Source organism: Typopeltis vanoorti, chromosome 24, assembly GCF_054136105.1.
Source record: "Typopeltis vanoorti isolate ZY-2024b chromosome 24, IOZ_Tvanoo_1.0, whole genome shotgun sequence".
NCBI classification, from domain to species: domain Eukaryota; kingdom Metazoa; phylum Arthropoda; class Arachnida; order Uropygi; family Thelyphonidae; genus Typopeltis; species Typopeltis vanoorti.
In genome coordinates this window covers 61,297,391-61,316,363 of record NC_143572.1, presented here as the reverse complement: position 1 = coordinate 61,316,363, position 18,973 = coordinate 61,297,391, and the positions used below count along the sequence as shown (strand labels likewise).

General features: G+C 35.9%; 1 protein-coding gene across 5 annotated transcripts in view; it reads right to left on the bottom strand.

Moving 5' to 3' along the window:
• Positions 1-18,973, bottom strand: part of msn (serine/threonine-protein kinase msn) — a 566,215-nt gene that overhangs the window by 430,202 nt on the left and 117,040 nt on the right. For all 5 annotated transcript variants that reach the window (XM_090413541.1, XM_090413543.1, XM_090413544.1 and 2 more), the window contains exon 3: positions 15,789-15,845. In XM_090413541.1, the coding sequence (XP_090269667.1) occupies positions 15,789-15,845 (57 nt within the window). The remainder of the gene's footprint in view (positions 1-15,788; positions 15,846-18,973) is intronic.

The window sequence follows — 18,973 nt, the reverse complement described above, 5'->3', positions numbered from 1 at the left end:
ATTCAAGAACAACCACTACGCCCCTTTATGCCGACGACACCGCTATTCTAGTAAGATCGCTCAGCCCTCGCCTAGCAATCACCAGACTCCAAGGAAGTATCAATGGGCTAGCAAACTGGTTCACCAACTGGAGGATTCAAGTGAACCCCCTCAAAGGCTCAGCCATGTTGTTTTCTAAGAGAAAGGTATGCAATAAAGAGGACATCCTGCTCTCTGGTCATAAGATCCCATGGCAATCAGAGACCAAATATCTTGGGGTATTAATAGATAAGAAACTCCTTTTTAACAAGTACATCAATCTCATTGGCTCCAAATCTTCCAAAGTAATAGCACAGCTCTACCCATTGATCAACCGCAAGAGCAAATTGAACTTACATAATAAATTGCTACTTTACCGGATGGTAATACATCGTCATTACCTACGCCTCACCAGCATGATGGAGTCACACTTCAAGATCAAACATTTAAAAATTGCAGAGAATCCAAAATAAATGCTTTGGGATGATCCTGGATGCACCGTGGTTCATCAGAAATTCACAGATTCACTGAGAAATCGGCATTCCATACATCTCCCTTCTTCGTGATCTTGCAGAAAACTTCGTGAAGTCAAGTTCACATTCGAACCCACTGATCATACAAGCTGTCAATTACAATGAAACTGATTACTACAAACACAAAAGACCGAAGGCTATTCTTCTGTCAACTGATCATAGCTAACAGAACTGTCCCCAGAGGGCAATCTTAACTGCTCAAAAATCTCCATTCCCAAACAACTCTTATTACAGATAAAGGGGAATATGAAAAGCACTAGTGCTTCACCCATCCTGTCAGTAACGTTAATGGTAATGCTAATTTCCAATAGCGTACTTCATCAGGAAATAAAATTAAATATTAATCTGAAAACATAAAAGAAAAATTATTGTAAATGTATTTGTTATCCAGTCACAGTTTGCCTACTTCAGAGAAAAAAAAAAAAGAAGAAGTAGTTTTCAGTAGGAAAACTATTGCCACATCAGTATGAGATGTCCACTTAACATACAATACAAACTAAAAATTAATGCGTACAATGTGCACCATGTTTTTATTGCTGATTTTCAATGAGTTATTAATAAGTAACATTCACCATTTATGATTAAAATAAGCGATTTAATATAACTTGTTCAATTGGGAACCTATGGAGATGGACTCTGCTTCTACAGCAGAAGAAAGATCGTTATAAGTTTGATTCGTCCAAATAGAAACTTTTTCATTCCCCCCCCCCCCCCAGATGGTTCCCAGGCTAAGCCTATCACTAGTACAGGCAAATAGATGTTTCCCTCCTGTAAACTTGGGATCTTAACCACTTTACAAGATAACTGACCACAGAACTTGATTTCATATGATATATAGTGCTAGAGACCATGAGAAAGCAGCAATTGCCTCTGCTGTGCTCTCCTTCCTACATGTCTTTGGGTCACTGACAGTTTTGGGCCTGCTCTCAATGATGGCCAAGGTTGGAGATAGACTGGCTATCAATCTTAAAAAAAAAAAAGTTACAGTAGGTTGGAAAATTGTTGTAGTTGTTAAATCATACAGGTTTTAAGAGGGAAAAATAATTCCAGTACACAAAAGGAAACTGCAAAACTGTGCGACCTCTAGCATATTAGTGCTGGGGGGGGGGGGGGTTGGAATGGACAAAAAACTGTCAACAGTGGATAAGAGGGTGGCTGATAGACAGTAGGATAGGTGGAGTTAAATCAAAGAGAAGACAGGTGAGCAGTTGTGTGCCACAAGGCTCTGCATTTGAGCCACTGCTGTTCAAAGCATACTGGGGAAAATGTCCAGTTTGCTGATGAAAAGCAAACTGGACATTCGGCCCTTAAACTGAGGAGAGAGCAATAGTCGATAAAGGGAATAGTAGAGATCCTGTATGATGATCTAAATAAACTGGGAATTTGGGTAAAGGAATAACTGCTGCCAATTCAATGCATTAAGATGTAAATTTATGAAGTCTGGAATGTACACAAATGCTAGGAGTATCAGAAACAAAGGGTTAGACTTTGTTGCCTTGCTCAATATGTTGGGACCTCATACTGTAGGCATTAGTGAAACCTGGCTACCAGAAGCAGACATGCTAACTTGTACTGAATACAGTGGTGGCTTGTACTACAGAGGTGCTGCAGTGTCGCACACTGCGACACCGAAGGAAAAAACGAAAAAATTAAATTTTGTTTGTTTATAAATAATAACAATGCTTACAACATTATATAAATGCAATATAACATGTTAAAGGAAAAAACGAAAAAATTAAATTTTGTTTGTGTTTATAAATAATAACAATGCTTACAACATTATATAAATGCAATATAACATGTTAAAGGTTACAGCTTATGTTTTGACATTGATTGAATAATTAATAATTGGAATTGTTCAATTAACGCTTTAGATTATGAAGCAAATGCACTGCGATCTAACGCAGTGTCGGAATTATCAAGTTCGGCCAATTGCAGCTAGACTCGCCAATATTCGTTTGCACTTGCCACTGCATGCAACAAGTGAATCCGACACTGCTCGTTGAGCAGTGTCACTACAGATAAATTGCATGCTTGCGAGCGTTATTTCTGTGAGATATGAAACTTTTATTATTGGTGCTTGTTCGTGGTGAGGGCGAAATATTTTTGATAAATCTTATTTTATTCCGTTAAAATAACATGTTTATTACAGATACAAGGCTGAATTATGATGAGTGTCACTGTTGAAAATATGAAAATAATTATATTTTTTAAATTATTGTTACACGAAACAAATACACTGCAATCTAACGCAGTGTCGGAATTATTGTGTTCGGCAATTGCAGCTAGACTCGCCGATATTTGTTTGCACTTGTCACTGTATGTAACAATGAGCAGTGTCGCTACAGATAAATTGTATGCTCGCGCACATTATTTCTGTGAGATACAAAACTTTTATTATTGGTGTGTGTGTTCATGGTGAGGGTGAAATATTTTTAATAAAGCAATTTTTTAATATATAAATTTATTTATTAATAAATTGGTTACTAATTAGGAAAAAATGAATTATTTATCTTATTTTGTATATGCAGCACCCCCACTTAAAATTTTCACTGGCTGCCACTGATTGAGTATAAAGATTATAGTATTTTTAGGAAGGACAGACAGGGTAGGAGAAGAGGGGGGGGTGATGCTAATGATATCAGATGATTTGAATCCAGTAGAGTTAATACCTATGATTACAATACTAGTAACTATAGCAGTGAGTTTTCAAAGCCATTTGGTTGAGTCTAACAAGATCAAATACATAGTTGACTTGTTACAGACCTAATGGATCAGTTGTCAGTGTTGAAGATGGGTGATCATAACAAGGGACTTTAGTCATCCAAACATTGGCTGGATAGCTGTGAAATCTCATAAGAAGAATGAAACTGAATTTATTCAGCTATTGTGAGATGGTTTTCTCAAGTAGCATGCGACAGAACTTGAAGTCGAAGAATGTTAGATCTCAATATAGTGTCAGAGGGGATTTTAGTTAAAGATGTAACTATTCTGCCCCCAGCTGGTGACAGAGATAATGTAGTATTCACTTGAGAAGTGGCTCAATTTATGAATGTTTTCAATTCAGAAAATGTCATACGCTAAACTACAAAGCAGGAAATTATGAACCATCTGGGAAGTAAGCTAAGTTCTATGTAAAGGTATCAGTTGTTAGATAGGAAGAACATCAAGAGTGGATAAAAAATAGATAAATAATGCAATATCAGAATATATTTCCCTAGAGCTCAAAGAATAAATAAGGTAGGAATGAAATGGATATATAATCTAATTAATCAAGAGAGTCGTAAGAAAAAGATGATGTGGAAAGACCACCATGTGCATAAGGATGAAAATTATGAAAAATTATGTCAGTTATGAAAATTATAAACAGCAATCCAGAAGAATCACAACTATTGTATAGAAAGCTAAAGCTGGGTATGAAAAGACAACCTAAAAGAATTCTATCTTATACTGTAAGTAAAGGAAAGAAAAAAATATGAAAGAATAGCTCTACTCAATGCAGATGGTATGCAGGTAACTGATGCAGAAGAGATGGTTCAACTAATGAGTGGCTATTTTGCTAAAAGCTATTAACATGGTGTATGCGACGTTCAGCTTACTGCTACCTCTTTACTGTATGAAAAAACTCAGGTGTATGAGGAGGAGTTATTAGAGCTGTTGCACAAACTGAATAAGAGTTTGGCAATAAGGACTGATGATATATCAGCTAACTGGCTATTCCTTTCACCAGGCTATATAATTTGAGTCTCAGAACAGGGAAGATTCCACAGGAGTGGAAAGAATGTACAGCAATCCCACTACAGTCATAAAGAATGATGTATCCAACTATCAACTTATCAGTATCGCTGGAGTGGTGGTGAAGAATTTTGAAAAGTTAGTTAGGGCTCACATACAGAAATGGGTTGACAGAGAAACTATAATTTGCAATGAATGGGTTCACAAAGGGAAGGCCATATTTGAGCAACTTGCTCACATTCTATAATGATGATGCTTTTGGATTTTACTAAGACTTTGGACAGAATATTGTTGCAAAAACTGGAGAAAATGGGAGTGGATCAAAACAATGACATGGATAAAGGGATATCTGACTGACAGATATCAAAAAGTGGTATGTGGTGGGTATAAGTCTGCAAGATTTAAGGGATAACCAGTGGTGTGCCATAAGGATCAGTCCTTGGTCCATTGTTCATTCTGTAAATTAATGACATTGGAAGAATTTGACATGCAACATACAGCTACTTGCTGATGATGCTAAGATAGCTAAGGTAATCAGGAGTGCAGCTGATATGCAGTACTTACTTGCAAAATGATTTGAATAGGCTGGAATAGTGGGCATATGAAAATGGCTATCAGTTTTTCAGAAGGATGAGGAGATGTTGGAAAGGGTCCAAAGGCGACTGACTAAGGTAGTTTCTGACCTCTGGAATGTCAAGTATGAGGAAAGATTGAGGAAATGCAATTTGCAGAGTTGGTGGACAGAAGGAAGAGGGGAGATATGATAGAGACCTACAAGTTGGTAAGGGGTTGTTATAGGATCAATGCTGGAGAAGTTCTACAGAAAATAGTGGGAGATTGGGAGAGAACCAGAGGTCATTCCTGGAAACTGTATAAAGAAGGTGTGAGTAGGGGAGTGAGAGGCAGGTTTTTTTTCATGCAGAGTTGTAAATGATTGGAATCCTTTGCCTGAAAAGGTGGTGTCTGCAGGGAGTTTGAATGTGTTCAAAGCATGGTATGATGAGCCGTGTGTGTGATAAAAGGACCTTCCAGATGAGTCTTTGACTCCATGAGGTCTTGGATAGTAGTAATAATAATAATAGTTCAATGTTAGTAAATGTATGCATGCACTTTGGTGTGATTAGATATCCAATGTCGTAATATTATAATATTGATGGGATTACAATAGAAGAAACTTATCAGGCAAGGGACCTTGGAGTTTTAGTAGACATGAAGTTGAAGTTCAAGGGCTATGTAAAACTCGATGTAGCTTAGAAATACCAAAGTGCTTTACATTGATTTTTACAGAGGTCAAGTCTCATGAGAACTGTTACAAAAATAACCTTGTTTGTCTCTATGTATTTTATGTTAAAGATGAATGTAAATAACCCTATGGGAATTGATTGTATTTACTGTTTTACCTAAAGTTTCTAGAATGTCAAAGGCAATGCTTTGCCATCGGAACTTTGTATAATAGCTATGTATAAGAGCACAAAAAAGTTGTGCTCTTATACATAGCTGGGTTTTCTCTCCCCTTCCCCATGACATTCTGATCACTTACACTGATACCATTTCCCTGAGTGAAGACACTCTCACATCCCCCTATCCATGATCTCTTCAATCCTCACTATTCCTCTCACTCAAATACAATCCATCAGTGTTCAGTTCCTTCTGAAATCTCTCCCACACATTCTAACATTCAACACTGTTCACAATTGCTGCTCACATCCCAAGCTTATGATCACAGCCAGGCGATAGACTTCCATTCTGCCTTCTTCTTCTTCAACCTTTTGGTTCTGTCCACTGCTGGACGAAGGTCTCCCCCATGATTTTCCAGCTCACTCGGTTTTCTGCCTCTCCCATCCATCACACTCCTGCAATTTGTTCCAGTTCATCCCTCCACCTTCTTCTCGGTCTTTCTCTTTGTCTTCCTCCATCCATTGGTCTCCATTCTGTTGTTTTTCTAGTCCATCTCCACTTAGCCTGTTTAATGTATTTTACAATATCCATGACACCTGTTTGAGATCTTATCCAGATATTTGTTTTCCTATCTCTTAATGTTATTTTTAGCATACTTCCCTCCATGCGATGTTGTGTTGTTTCTCAGCTTTTTGTTTAGGGCTTCTGTTAAAATCCATGTTTCTTCTCCATATGTTAGGACAGGACGTATGCACTGGTCAAAAGCTTTCCTTTTTTTAGACTCATAGGAATGTCACTTCTGAATATGTCTCTCATTTTCCCATAAGCCATCCATCTAAGTTGAATTCTTCGTTCAATCTCTTTTCTTTGGCACTCCTCAAAGGATAACAATTGGCCCAAATATACATATGAAGTAACTTGTTCTATTTCATGGTTTTCAACTTTGACAGTTCTATGGTTAATATGTTTATTCATCTTTATTTTTTATTTTTTCTCTATTTATTTTTAATACAATTACTCTGGAGGCTTCATTTAACCTTTCTTCCAGATCGTCAAGATTATCTGCTATTAGGACAATATCATCTGCAAATTTCAGATGATGCAGCCTTTCTCCATTTATGTTTATTCCTTTTGTTTCCCAATCAAGGCTTCTAAAATCTTCCTCTAGTGCAGCTGTAAATAATTTGGGAGATATGGTGGTGCCTTGCCAGATGCCTTTTTGTATTGGGAACTTTTCACTGTTTTTATATAATTTAATTACAGAAGTTGCATTATTGTAAATCTGTTTTACCATTCTGCCTTACTACTTCCAAATACCACATGGCATTTATATTGCTTATTAATTCATTTGAATCCATCAACACAATTTCCTGCATTTTTTAATTCTTAACTTTGCAATATTCCCCATGCATACACTTAATACTAACTTAATCCCACATCCTTCACAAGAGTCACCATACAGTATACCTTCCCTTATGTCACTTTTCAATCTTTTCCTGACCTCACTCCTCATGTTAATTTTTTTTATACTATCACTTTCCCTCAGTCTCTTCCTGAAATCCTCTCTGATTTCATTTACTTCACACATTCAATCCTATTTCTTGCACATTCTCCTCACTCTTTTAGCATTTTTATTCTTTTCATGAATTGCACTGCCATTTTTCTCACTTATCCATTGAATTAATAACACTGATTACTTGTAATTTGTTACTTTTTCACCTAGAATTGATAATGGATGAGCCAAATGAATTCTAGATTTGACAAAATTTCAGCATAAGTTGGTATATATTTTTAAGTTTAACTATGTTTTTCAGGCAGTCTACTAAGAAAAATTACAAGAAATAGTCTAAACTTCAAGAATGACAGAAATCACTCATATCTAAATGTACATCTCGCTACTTCAGAAACAAAAAACACCCAGGGGAAAAAAAATCAAATTTATTTTAAAGATCCCTTGATAAAATGCCAAATGCATGATGCACTACCACAATTTGTCCACTCCCACTACAAATTTTTACTTCTGTTTTTAATTTGACAGCACTTGCCTAATGTTACTCTCCAAAGTAGATGAATGAATGGAAATGTTAACTAAAAAGAAATTGCATTGCATGACATCTAATGAAATAAAGAAAATATTCACCCTTTGTGCACCTAAACTATTGAAAAATTATAAATTTGTAAATATTTCATTTTCCTGTGAATCTCCTCAAAAAGACCTCACATATTCCCCAAGAGCATGCATGCCACTACTCTAGTGGATAATCATGTGCTTTTAAATACAATTTAATTGAATCATGTGCTTGAAATTTTAAGTTCCACAAATATTATTTAGGGTGCTATTATTATTCAATAATGTTTATTTTATATATGAACTGTATTTTTCATGTACATATAAATTAAATTTTATGTCCAAGTCAATAAACAACTGATGTTTTCAAATTATTTGGGGTGCAAATTTTCATAAATCACTCCATAGAAGAAAGAATGCAAAACACAATAGTGCTGTGTAAGATATTCATAACTTATTTCAACAGTATTACAACATCAAACAAAAGTTTATAAAAAGAAGTCTATTAACTAGCTTATATTTTGCTGGACAAAGAGAAAAATGTTACAATTTGAAATCCAGAGAAATAAAAACTAGTTGATAACTTTTTATAATTTATTTTGGTCTGGTGTTATAATATAACACCAAATAGTTAAGTTCTGAATAACTTCCAACACATAAGCCTGTCAACTAGATTGCATAAGATATGTTACATCCTTATACTACCCCACCTCTCTAGGATAGTCCTGGTTTCAATTATTATTCTTTTTGTCTGTTATGGATGTGCAATGTGTATTCATGGACCAGTCTGCATGTATTGATGGAAAAAGTTCTAATAAAGTTCCACCCATCTCTAATGATGGGGAGGAGAGAACCAACTTTCTTTCTAAAGTAAGGACATGTTTCAAAACTACTGTTATGTATATTAATGCAAACATGCACAAACTGCACAATTCATCCATCAGTAAACGAAAATGGGTGGCTAATAGAACGATACCCCCTCCCCCCAAGCATACACTTTACTTGTGAAACAATCATTCCAATAAAACAATGTAGTGGCTAATTCAACCCAGCGAAATGGAGACACGGTCATATTTGGAGCAGGCCTATCAAGAAATGATGCAGCTGTTCAATCTATGATCACCGCGAACGTCAATAATACACGTAATCAGTTCGTTACTTCCCTAGTCTTGTCATCCAATACGACTTTATCACAAGGCACGAAAGTGTAGTGACAGCTCCGCTTGTTTTCTCTAGTTTTCTCCTTTGCAGAAAACTATTTCATCAACCGCACAGCTGGAATAGGGAATGATGCAACAATCTAAAAATAGCAGGGAATGAATGAGTCGTTGCGCAGTAACGCAAAAGGAAAATGCTTTTGGTTTCCAATATGATAATATGGACATTGTGATTTTTACCAAATTAGTTAAAACAATATTTCTGGATTAACAATTACACGACTCTAATAATTAAAATATTAAATAATTTGAAGTTTGGAAGAATTTACAAAAAATAAGTATCTGCTTTCCAGTAGCGAGAATTCAGTCATAAATATCTGCATCGTCCCAGAACTGCTATTTTAACATTAATAAGGAGTGATGCATTATTAGAATATTGCAAAGTTACAATTTATATCGCTTGAGTAAATTTGTCAACAATTTCCCACTGTGTAATCCGAAATTCCAGAATCTAAAAAATACTCTATGCCGATTTCAAATAAACTAAAAACAAGAAAGAGAGATGTTTTGATGTATACGTCAGCCGCTCAAGCAGTTGATACAAAAATAAACATTTATACAAACATGATTTTTACTGAGCTGAATGAAGAGTTTTAAAAACAATATGTTATGCAAGAAAATGCAAAGCGTGATCACAACAACAAATATTTAAAATGTGATGCCTAAGTATTATGAATGCGTCTAAACTACTTGAACGCGATTTAGTATGTTGGTGAAGCAAATATTTCTTAGCGTGACGATTACAAATACGAATCGTATATGCACGTTTTCCAACTTTATAAAATGAACAAGAAAACTGCATGCTGCAATTACGTATAATTTAGTTTAAGGGGGAAATGAAGAAAATATTTCAGAAACTATTGACTTTAATACTATTTAATATTTTACATAAAAACAACGTATGGAATTTACTGTTGTTAAAGTGCACTTGTTTTTAACGCCATTATAACAGGTAATGCGGTGAATATAATATTAATTGCAACGGACTCTATTTCTGATATCATGTTTAATATGAACTCAGATAATAACAGACAGAGGCTATGTTTCTAAATATGCTGGGGGGGGGGGGGGCCAAATTCTTAAATCCGAATCACAAGAACACCTGCGGCTTTTTTTTTAATAAAATCTAGCACATGGCCAACCTGACTACATGATACCACACAATTTTAAGTTTATAATGCCAAATTGCCTTAATCGTAAATGTAAATTGAGCCGAAGGGCATGAAGAAATGACGTCCGTTCACCGAGAACAAAGAACGAGCTTACAATAAAGTACCGCAAGTGGAATGTCCGGCATTACTCAATTACTAATCCAAGTATAAAAGGCTTAACGAACACTGAAGGATTCCAGATGAAATATTTCGACTTATACCGTGCATCAGTACCAAATGCGACAAATTTTAATCAATACTTTAACACGCGATAAACAGGACCGTACTCACTTTTCCCAATAAACTAGAGCGCTTTGGGGCCCTTAAATTGGTCCTAATTTTTCAGGGGCCCCAGCTAGAGCCTCGTGTGCTTGTGTATATGTGCGGCCCTGGCGATAAATTATCGTATTCTCTTTTTTTTCCCACGAATAGAAACGCTAACAGCAGGCCGATTCCCTTCCCCTGCCGTTTCAGTTACATTCTTTAACCAGAAGTAAAGGCAGTTTTTCCACGTTGGCCAAAATCCACTTTGTCTATCGCAAAGAACCGACATTACAAAAACAGCTTCCCAATTGGCTGGCTATCCTTATCTCCTTTCCCTACTGCAGATGGTCAGGAGAGAGAGAAAGGAAACGGATCGCTTCCGTTTTATTATTCTACTTTTAATGCTGATTTGTCAAAGGATATACCACGTATGCAACGGTGAGGATGTGTTAATGTGATCTTTACGAACACCTCAAAAGTCAAAATACTGAAAATAACATGCCACAAATATACTGATTTTTTGCTCCCTTTAAGCAAACTAAAATTTTCCATAATTATATGCTTTTAATAGCGCTGATTCGGTTTATCTTCGTTTCCCTCAACTACTGTTCTGAAATCAAGAAAAATCTCATTCATTCTTCTCTGTCTTTCACCCAGAAACAAGTTTCTAGATTGATTCCCGTGTTAAATACGCTAGAGCTTGTCGTATGACAAAAGACAGAGTAGCGAAAAATAAGATATGATTTTTGCCCTTCACCTCTCCGTTATAATAAAGTAAACCTTTCTCAGAAGCCGACTCTTTATTAGACAAAAACTAGTTGTTTTTGCACATCGGAAATTAAAGGGGATTCGCGCAGAAGGTCGGCACAAATTTAGTTGTCTGTTGAACTCTGTAGAAAGAGACAAAAGAGAATTATGGGCTCCGACAATAACTACAAAGGCGGAGTTTGTCCTTGAGATGTCATTTGTTCTATTAGTGGCCGTCTGTCGGTGCGCTGAAGCGCAGCATTTTGGAGGCTTGTCAGTTGGTAAAAGTTTGCACTATAAACTTGTCGAGGAAGCAAACACGACATATTGGCACTTTTTATGCCTACATTTTGCTCAACGGTATATGAATCACTAAAGGACTGCCAATTCTTGCACATGAATAATGTGCCCAACTATTATGATGGGGAATGCTTCGGATGGCAGAAAAATGATAAATACATCATCAATGCCAACTAAATAACAACTAGTCCCTAGTTTATTATTCGCGGATTGATTTTTTTTTGTTTGTTCCTGTCATAAAGAAGGGAGAAATATTAAATGACATGGCATTTGTTTGCAAAATCGGTCAGCTATTCTAGCAATGCAATATAGCTAATACAATTCTTTAAAATACTGACGCAATCACTCTTCGTAATGAACATTTGCTAAGTGGCAGTGTAAAAATGAAGTGTTTATATTAGAACACTATTTACTTAGTTGCTTAATCGGCAGATGCTTACACCAGAATTCACAACACTGTCGGGGAGTGGGTGAAAGTAGAAGTGTACCTCAGCCAGATTATGGCTGAGGTACACTTTAAATGGATAAAGAATAGAGAATCGGTGAAGATCTGAGAATAGCGTTGCGAGTTACGTGGCCTAGACAACTTCCTGTGACGGGGCAAAGCATTATCGATCAATTGCAAGCCAAACACGCACTACGACTATCTCCGACTGCAGCTATTTGTTCAAGGACAGGGAACTTTTCAAACGTCAGCAACCGCCGTGGGTAAGCCTCCCACTCCATTTACTAAAGGCTGCGGACAACAACGCGCTGCTGGCCTATTAACACCTACGTGGAGTCTTCCGACGCCTACGGTCGAAGACAAACCCTAACTCGTACCTTGTAAATTCAAGAAACCTGACAGATTAATTCTCGAGAATCCTCAAAATGTTCATTCTTGCATAAGAAAACCTGCAAAAGCCATTTAAGAGTATCGTGAACTTCGCTTAAGGTAGAGAGAGTGAAGTGCACAGTCAATGGTATTAATTACAACAAAATTGGGAGTCAGTTTGTGATTGAAAATTAAAACCGTAATTCGTCTGATTTCCTCTTATAATAGTAACCAGCTGCCCGGGTTATTATGCTGGGATAAAATAAATTTAATTTCATGTAAAAAAGCAGAAAAACGGACGAGTAACTTCTGTAAAGCAGATCTACCAATTACTCTACTATAAATAAACGAGAATCGAGATTTGAGGTGTGGGCTGAATTACACCCAATGCAGGCTAAGAACCACGAGACCTGGCATTTTAGTGTTGTATTGCGTTGTTCTTGCAGATTTGTGGGATGATAAACTACCATACGAGACTGGCTGAAAAGCCTTAAGTTTATCCCGTCACAGACGAAGTTCGAACCAAGGTCTTGCCAACCGGAGGGGAAAATGCTGCGAACATCCTGCGCTGTGACGACGCATCGCAAAAGGTTGAACTAATGAACTGAACAAGAAAATATCGCCATCGTAAAATGCATTCTTGAAGTGACCCCATTCAATGTACACCATTGGCGTACATAACTAAACAATTGTTTTCCATCAGACCACTCTTGCCATTAAAGTGGTCCGGTTGACAACAGAATTGAGATTGTTTTAGTAGAGATACTAATGCCAAATATCGTTAATGAGTTAAAAAAAAAGTAGCCCAATTATAGCTGGGAAAAAATCGTTTGTCGATTAATCTCGAACCTAAGACTGAAAACTACTGTTCTATAACGTATGCATCGTCATCGTGAACATATGCCTATGACATTATATGTTCACGGGTATTAGAGGCTATTCAAAATTCGAATGGTAACACTCCGTTAAAATTGAAATGTGGTATAAAGATTGGTTTCTGAAACACAGGCCAGTTTTCTCCCTTTTTCGCACTACAAATGTTCGAATCGAAACCAAAATTTCTCTGAGCGGACATCTAATGTGCATTTTAAATATCTAATTTTATGAAATCCTCCCATTCAGTTGGAATGAGATTATTGGTACATCTAATTTCGAAACACAGCAGCGTTGCAATTGATTCGACAAAATATTTGCAAGAATTCCAAATGTCGAATTTTCTTCTGGGTAGAGTACAGGAATAACTTGTGTACACGCAACGCGTCTACAAGTCGCTGTGCATTTTGTGAACAGCGCCTTAAAAATGCATGGCCCTCCTTGTTAGATATCTTACAATTCCAGAATAATCGAACTACTAAAAAAAAGCTGAATTCTATTTTATACGTTTTTTTTTTTTTTTTTTAAATTTCGAATGGGAGAATTAGGGGAACCTATTACAGTAATGTTGATGCAATTACACTTCTCACTCTACGTCTCACATTTCTACATTTTACGTTACACCATTGGCGTACCCAGACGGGGTACTTATACCACTCATTCCCTCCAAAGAAAAAGGGAAAAAAAACACTAGAAAATTTTCCAAAAATCCTTCTCTAATTAATATTCTTTTTTTTTTTAATTTATGTTGTGTCGTGTCTTCTATTTCCATACTACTTATGAATTAGCGATCATTGCAGATGATCATAGGTCGTATGCGTTGCGTAGTGTGTATTCTCAACTCGGGCCCCCACTCCAAGATTAAATCCTGAGTGCGCTACTGCGTTACACACATCTGGTATATACTTAGAGCAGCAAAACATGTCCAGCGATAAAAAAAAAAAAAAAAAGCTTATTCGTGATGTTTACAAAACATCTGAAATTCTAGGCAAGTAAATTCAATAATAAAGCATTGCTAAATGAACTGTCATCCGAAGAATGCATTAACGAAGCAAGAAACTATCTTCACATAAAAGTCAGCGTTTCCAATTCGACGAAGTAACTAAAGACTTGTTCGAGTAGCAGGAAATAATTGTCAATTAAGCCATTTGCAGAATATGCGACGGTTGGTCGAAAATATCCAGACAAACCATAACGGCTATAATTATCATATTCCCCCCAAAGTCACCTTCAATGTCAATGTACTTTGGCCAGTGGGTCATTGTGTTATTCATGTAAGTCTCGAAGTGTTAGTCCCACTGTTTTTACCTGCATGGCGCTGTCATATTGATACCTACGCATCTCAATTCTGAGAACTGGTGAAAACTACGTATGGTGCTAATTACCGAGTATAAGATGGTAGTAGCAATAAAAATAAATGAAACTATCGAACGGCTTTCCAGAAAAAAAGGCAATGCGAGATTTCGCTGATGAACGAGCTAAATTCCAAGTTACAACACTTGAAAACAGATTTTTCGCTCTTTACTCCGAACATTTTATTGATGTTTGTCAGCAACAATTTTGTTCGAGACCGAATTGTCGGTGGATAATTTGTATACTAAGCACTAAGCAAATATCTCTTTTGATTACTTTGTTACCAAACCCACTTAAAATCCGCATATCGATGTAACTCCACTACTCAACATCCATTTTTTTTGCGGCATCATCCTCAACTGGCATTAGTTTATGAAATAATATGTTCGGTCTTGATCGTGTACTTCTTTATTCAGAGCCAGCTAGAAAAACTTTTTTTTTTCTAGAGATAGAAAGAACATTTCCAAGACTGTAGCGATGAACTGCATTTTAAGATCATTCCAATTAATGGATACTGCTTTTACACGTTTCGATACCTTCATTCTCTGATAATCGATGAATATGTACTATGCGCAAAAGAAGGATGAGACAGTGGGGGTAATTAGGATAGAAACCATTCAAGCAAGGAACAGAACAAAACGAGTAGCAAATAGACCCCTCGGTGTCAGCCACAGTTCTAGCATCTGATTTCGCTTATCTTCAGGGTGGAAAGACACGCAGCAATCGTGAGGGAACCGGTTGTGGGCATTTGTTACCCTGACGTGAAGTGGAGCGTTTCGTTAATTTCGTAACGAGTCCCGACAATGTCGTACAGTTACATTATTCTTGGTCCTTTTCGAAAAAGTGGCTAACGATATTACGCGTTTATAAAACGAGTAGTTAAGGTTTCATTAAACCACGATTGAGTCAATATCATGAGGTGCCGTATAGAGAAGGGGAAAGTTGCCCTATTTGCTTTTCGTGTTGTTGGAACAGATGTCCCAGTATGAATATACAAGAACACTGCAAAGCTACATTGGCATACTTGTGTGTTAGGCGAAACCCAGCGGACGCACGTGACAGTACTTATACCACTCTTTCCGGCCATCCCCCTGTTTCCAAAAGAACAATCCCGCACGTAACCTGTGACAACGCAGCCGGTTTATCGACGCCCAGACAACAGACAGCTGACTGATCGCCAATTTTTTTCCCTTTCTTTCCCCTCCTCTAGGAAAGTTACAGTGCGCGCGCACATATATAAGTACAGTATATTCTTCCCGAGTAAGGTGCTAGTTAAGAAGGATTGATGGTGACGGTTAAGAAGGAAGAAAAGCTTACCTCCGTGACGTCCATGATCTTAATGGCGGCCAACTGCCCGGTCTTTGTGTGACGACCCTGCAAAGAAATGAATTCCTGTCAGTCAAAAAGAATATACTTATGAATAAAAAGCTTTGTAAGCTGTGTTATATTAATAAACCAATTGTTTTCTATAATATAAATATCACTTACTGCAGATGAACTTTTACATTCTTTCATATTTATATTTCCTTATCGACACAAGAAGCCAGGATAAGAAGGTTACCATTTTTTTTAACTTTTTTTATACTTTTTTGTCAATCGTATAAAAAAAAGTTAAAAAAATGGTAAAAAAATGTATATCGGCTAGTTAGTTGTATATTTTTATTAATCTCAATGGAGTTCCAGGACTGAGTCCTGGAACTCCACTGAGATTAATAAAAATCCCAGAAAATAAGAGAATGACTTTAGTGCAACTCTGACCTGTTGGTCTAGTTGTCTGAGCTTTACGTAAATCGAATAAAAACGATCTACCGCGATTATCAGTAAACATGATGGTAATGGTGGCTCAATAAGATTATCAATGTTGTTACGTTAATCATGTGATTACAGCTGCATGTAATATATTATTAATTTTTAGTCTGTTTTTAAATAATGCAACCGTAATAGAGGTCAGCAAAATACAGAACATTAGACTCGTACAAGGCGATTAAACAAAATCTTACCACTTAATACAGAAATGACTAAACTAGCCAATAAAGGCAAAATAAATAAAATAATGGATAATTCCTGCTCATGTGCAAGTATAAACTATTTCGGCTGTTTACTTCTGTTGTACGCTTAATTTATATACTAATGAAATTTAATGACTAAAATTATTAGACAATTCTTTACGTTGGTCATAAAATGAAAACGTAACTAGGGAGAAATATTCTCATCACAAATGTTTTTAAGGCATATGTAGTTTTATAATTCATCACGCACACAGTGGAGGTCTATGGAAAATGTTTTTAAGCAATCCTAAAAAGCATAGACATTATATGTGAATAACATTATTATTACTATTACGTGAGACCTCCAAGGACTCATCGAGGGAGGGCATACTACTCTACAACTTTCCTCTCCAATACTTAATCCACCAAATACCATCTACTGTTCAACACCACCACCACTAGTATTTTTCTGTCTGTAAATTGAGTGTGTTCTCAAGGTCAATTTGTCTGTACGCGAGATTAAAAATCCGAGTTTCCCCGAGGGGGAAAAAAAAAAACTTATCTCCGTATGAGATCGGCTAACTCGCCATCAGCTGAAAAATTTACGAAACTCTTTCAAGTTATTAAAATAAATTCGTATGTGTGTATCTATTAACTGCACTTCTTTGCTTATTGACGTCCACTTTGATTGGATGCATCGAGCTGTCTTTCTGGTTGACTGAATGCAAAGCACACACCCACTCTCCAAAGCCACCAGGCTGTGGGTTCGAATCCCATCCGATAGTATTGGACATTTGTATTGTCTTATTATGTGAAAATGGCATCTGTGACCATGCCACTTCTTCCAGCAGAGACTTTACTTCCAAAATACTCTGGAAATACAGGAGTGAACGTAGGGCAGTGGCGTTAAACCTTTTTTACTACGCGGGCTACTTTTCTATAAAAAGTTATTCGGCGATCTACTCTCTTATATAGATCACATTCCCCCAACCTGATATCTGATTACGCACAAATAAACAACTAAAAAAAAATACACAACTGAAAACTTCGTGTATTTAAAAATTTATTTATCACTTAATTATTTTAATACAACAAATATTTTAATACAAAAAAAAATATATATATATATATATTGGAATAAAATATTTCTCTATTTTGGAAAACCAAAGTTAGAAAAAACAACAGATTGATTACAAACTCACAAGTTACAGGAAATGCTGGTTGATTTACAAAAAAAAAAAAAAAAAAAAAGTGAATGTGAAATTTGGCATTGTTTGGACCTCGCAATATTTTCATAGTCAAGTTGATATGAAGAAGTGGCCAATCGCAGACAATCATTTGTAATTTGGTTTCTTAATTGATTTTTTATGACAGTCATATTTGAAAAAGTGGATTCTAACAAGTATATCGATCCGAAACACGACAGAATTTTTCACGCAATATCGGTTAATATTGGGAAGTTTTCCTGTGCATACTTCCAAATGACTTCATTGTTTATTGATTTTAAATGTAAACTATTCCGAATGTTTATTATCTCAAGTTCTACTTCAGCTTGGTTTATATCAAACAGTAATTTTATTTGAAATTTCTGTGATGTTCAAGTTTTCTTGAAATGGATTATTGATAAAAGATGCAATCGTTTCAGTTTTATTAAAATCTTTAAATCTTGAATTTATTTCTTCCTCAACTAATTCTATTTCACGAATAAATTCTTTTAAATCATAGCGAAGCATTTCTTGATTTTGTTCAAAAAAGTTTAATAAATATGGGAGATGACTAAATTCGCGGTCATTTATATTTTTCTTTAATAAAAGTAAGTATTGTTGGAAAGTTTTTATTGAACTTAACATGTCAATTAAATTTTTATCTCTACCTTGTAACTCTAAATTTAAATTGCTTAATTTCGTACAGAAATCTACTATCTACTAAAAATGATAAGTGTAACAACCATCTTTTATCACTCAATTGTGGATAAATATCTCCTTTTTCATCAAGAAAAATATTTTATATCGTTAATTAATACAAGAAATCTTTCTAAAAATTGACTTCTGCTGAGCCAGCGAACATTATTGTACAACAGAAGTTCCCTATCATCATCTGCCTGTAATTTAAATAACCGTCGTTGCAGGGCTTTTCCTCGAACAGAATTTACAATTTTAAATGTAATATCCAAAACATCTTTTACTACACAGTACTTGTTGGTGAATAATACAGTGGCACGTTAAAAAATCTGGATATTTGTCATCGTTTTTACATAATGAAATGAAGACTGATTTATTATCTATCATTGCAGGAGCACCATCAGTAGCAATAGACACAAGTTTAAAAAGCGGAAGTTTGTGTTGTTTCACAAATTCATCAAATGCCGAAAAAATGTCTTCTCCCCTAGTCCTTCCCAATAATGGTATAATTTTCAAAAGCTCTTCTTTACTTGAATAATCTTGAAATACCAAGCGAATAAATACCATTAACCGAGCAATATCAGTGAAGTGGTTTGATTCATCAAATTGTAAT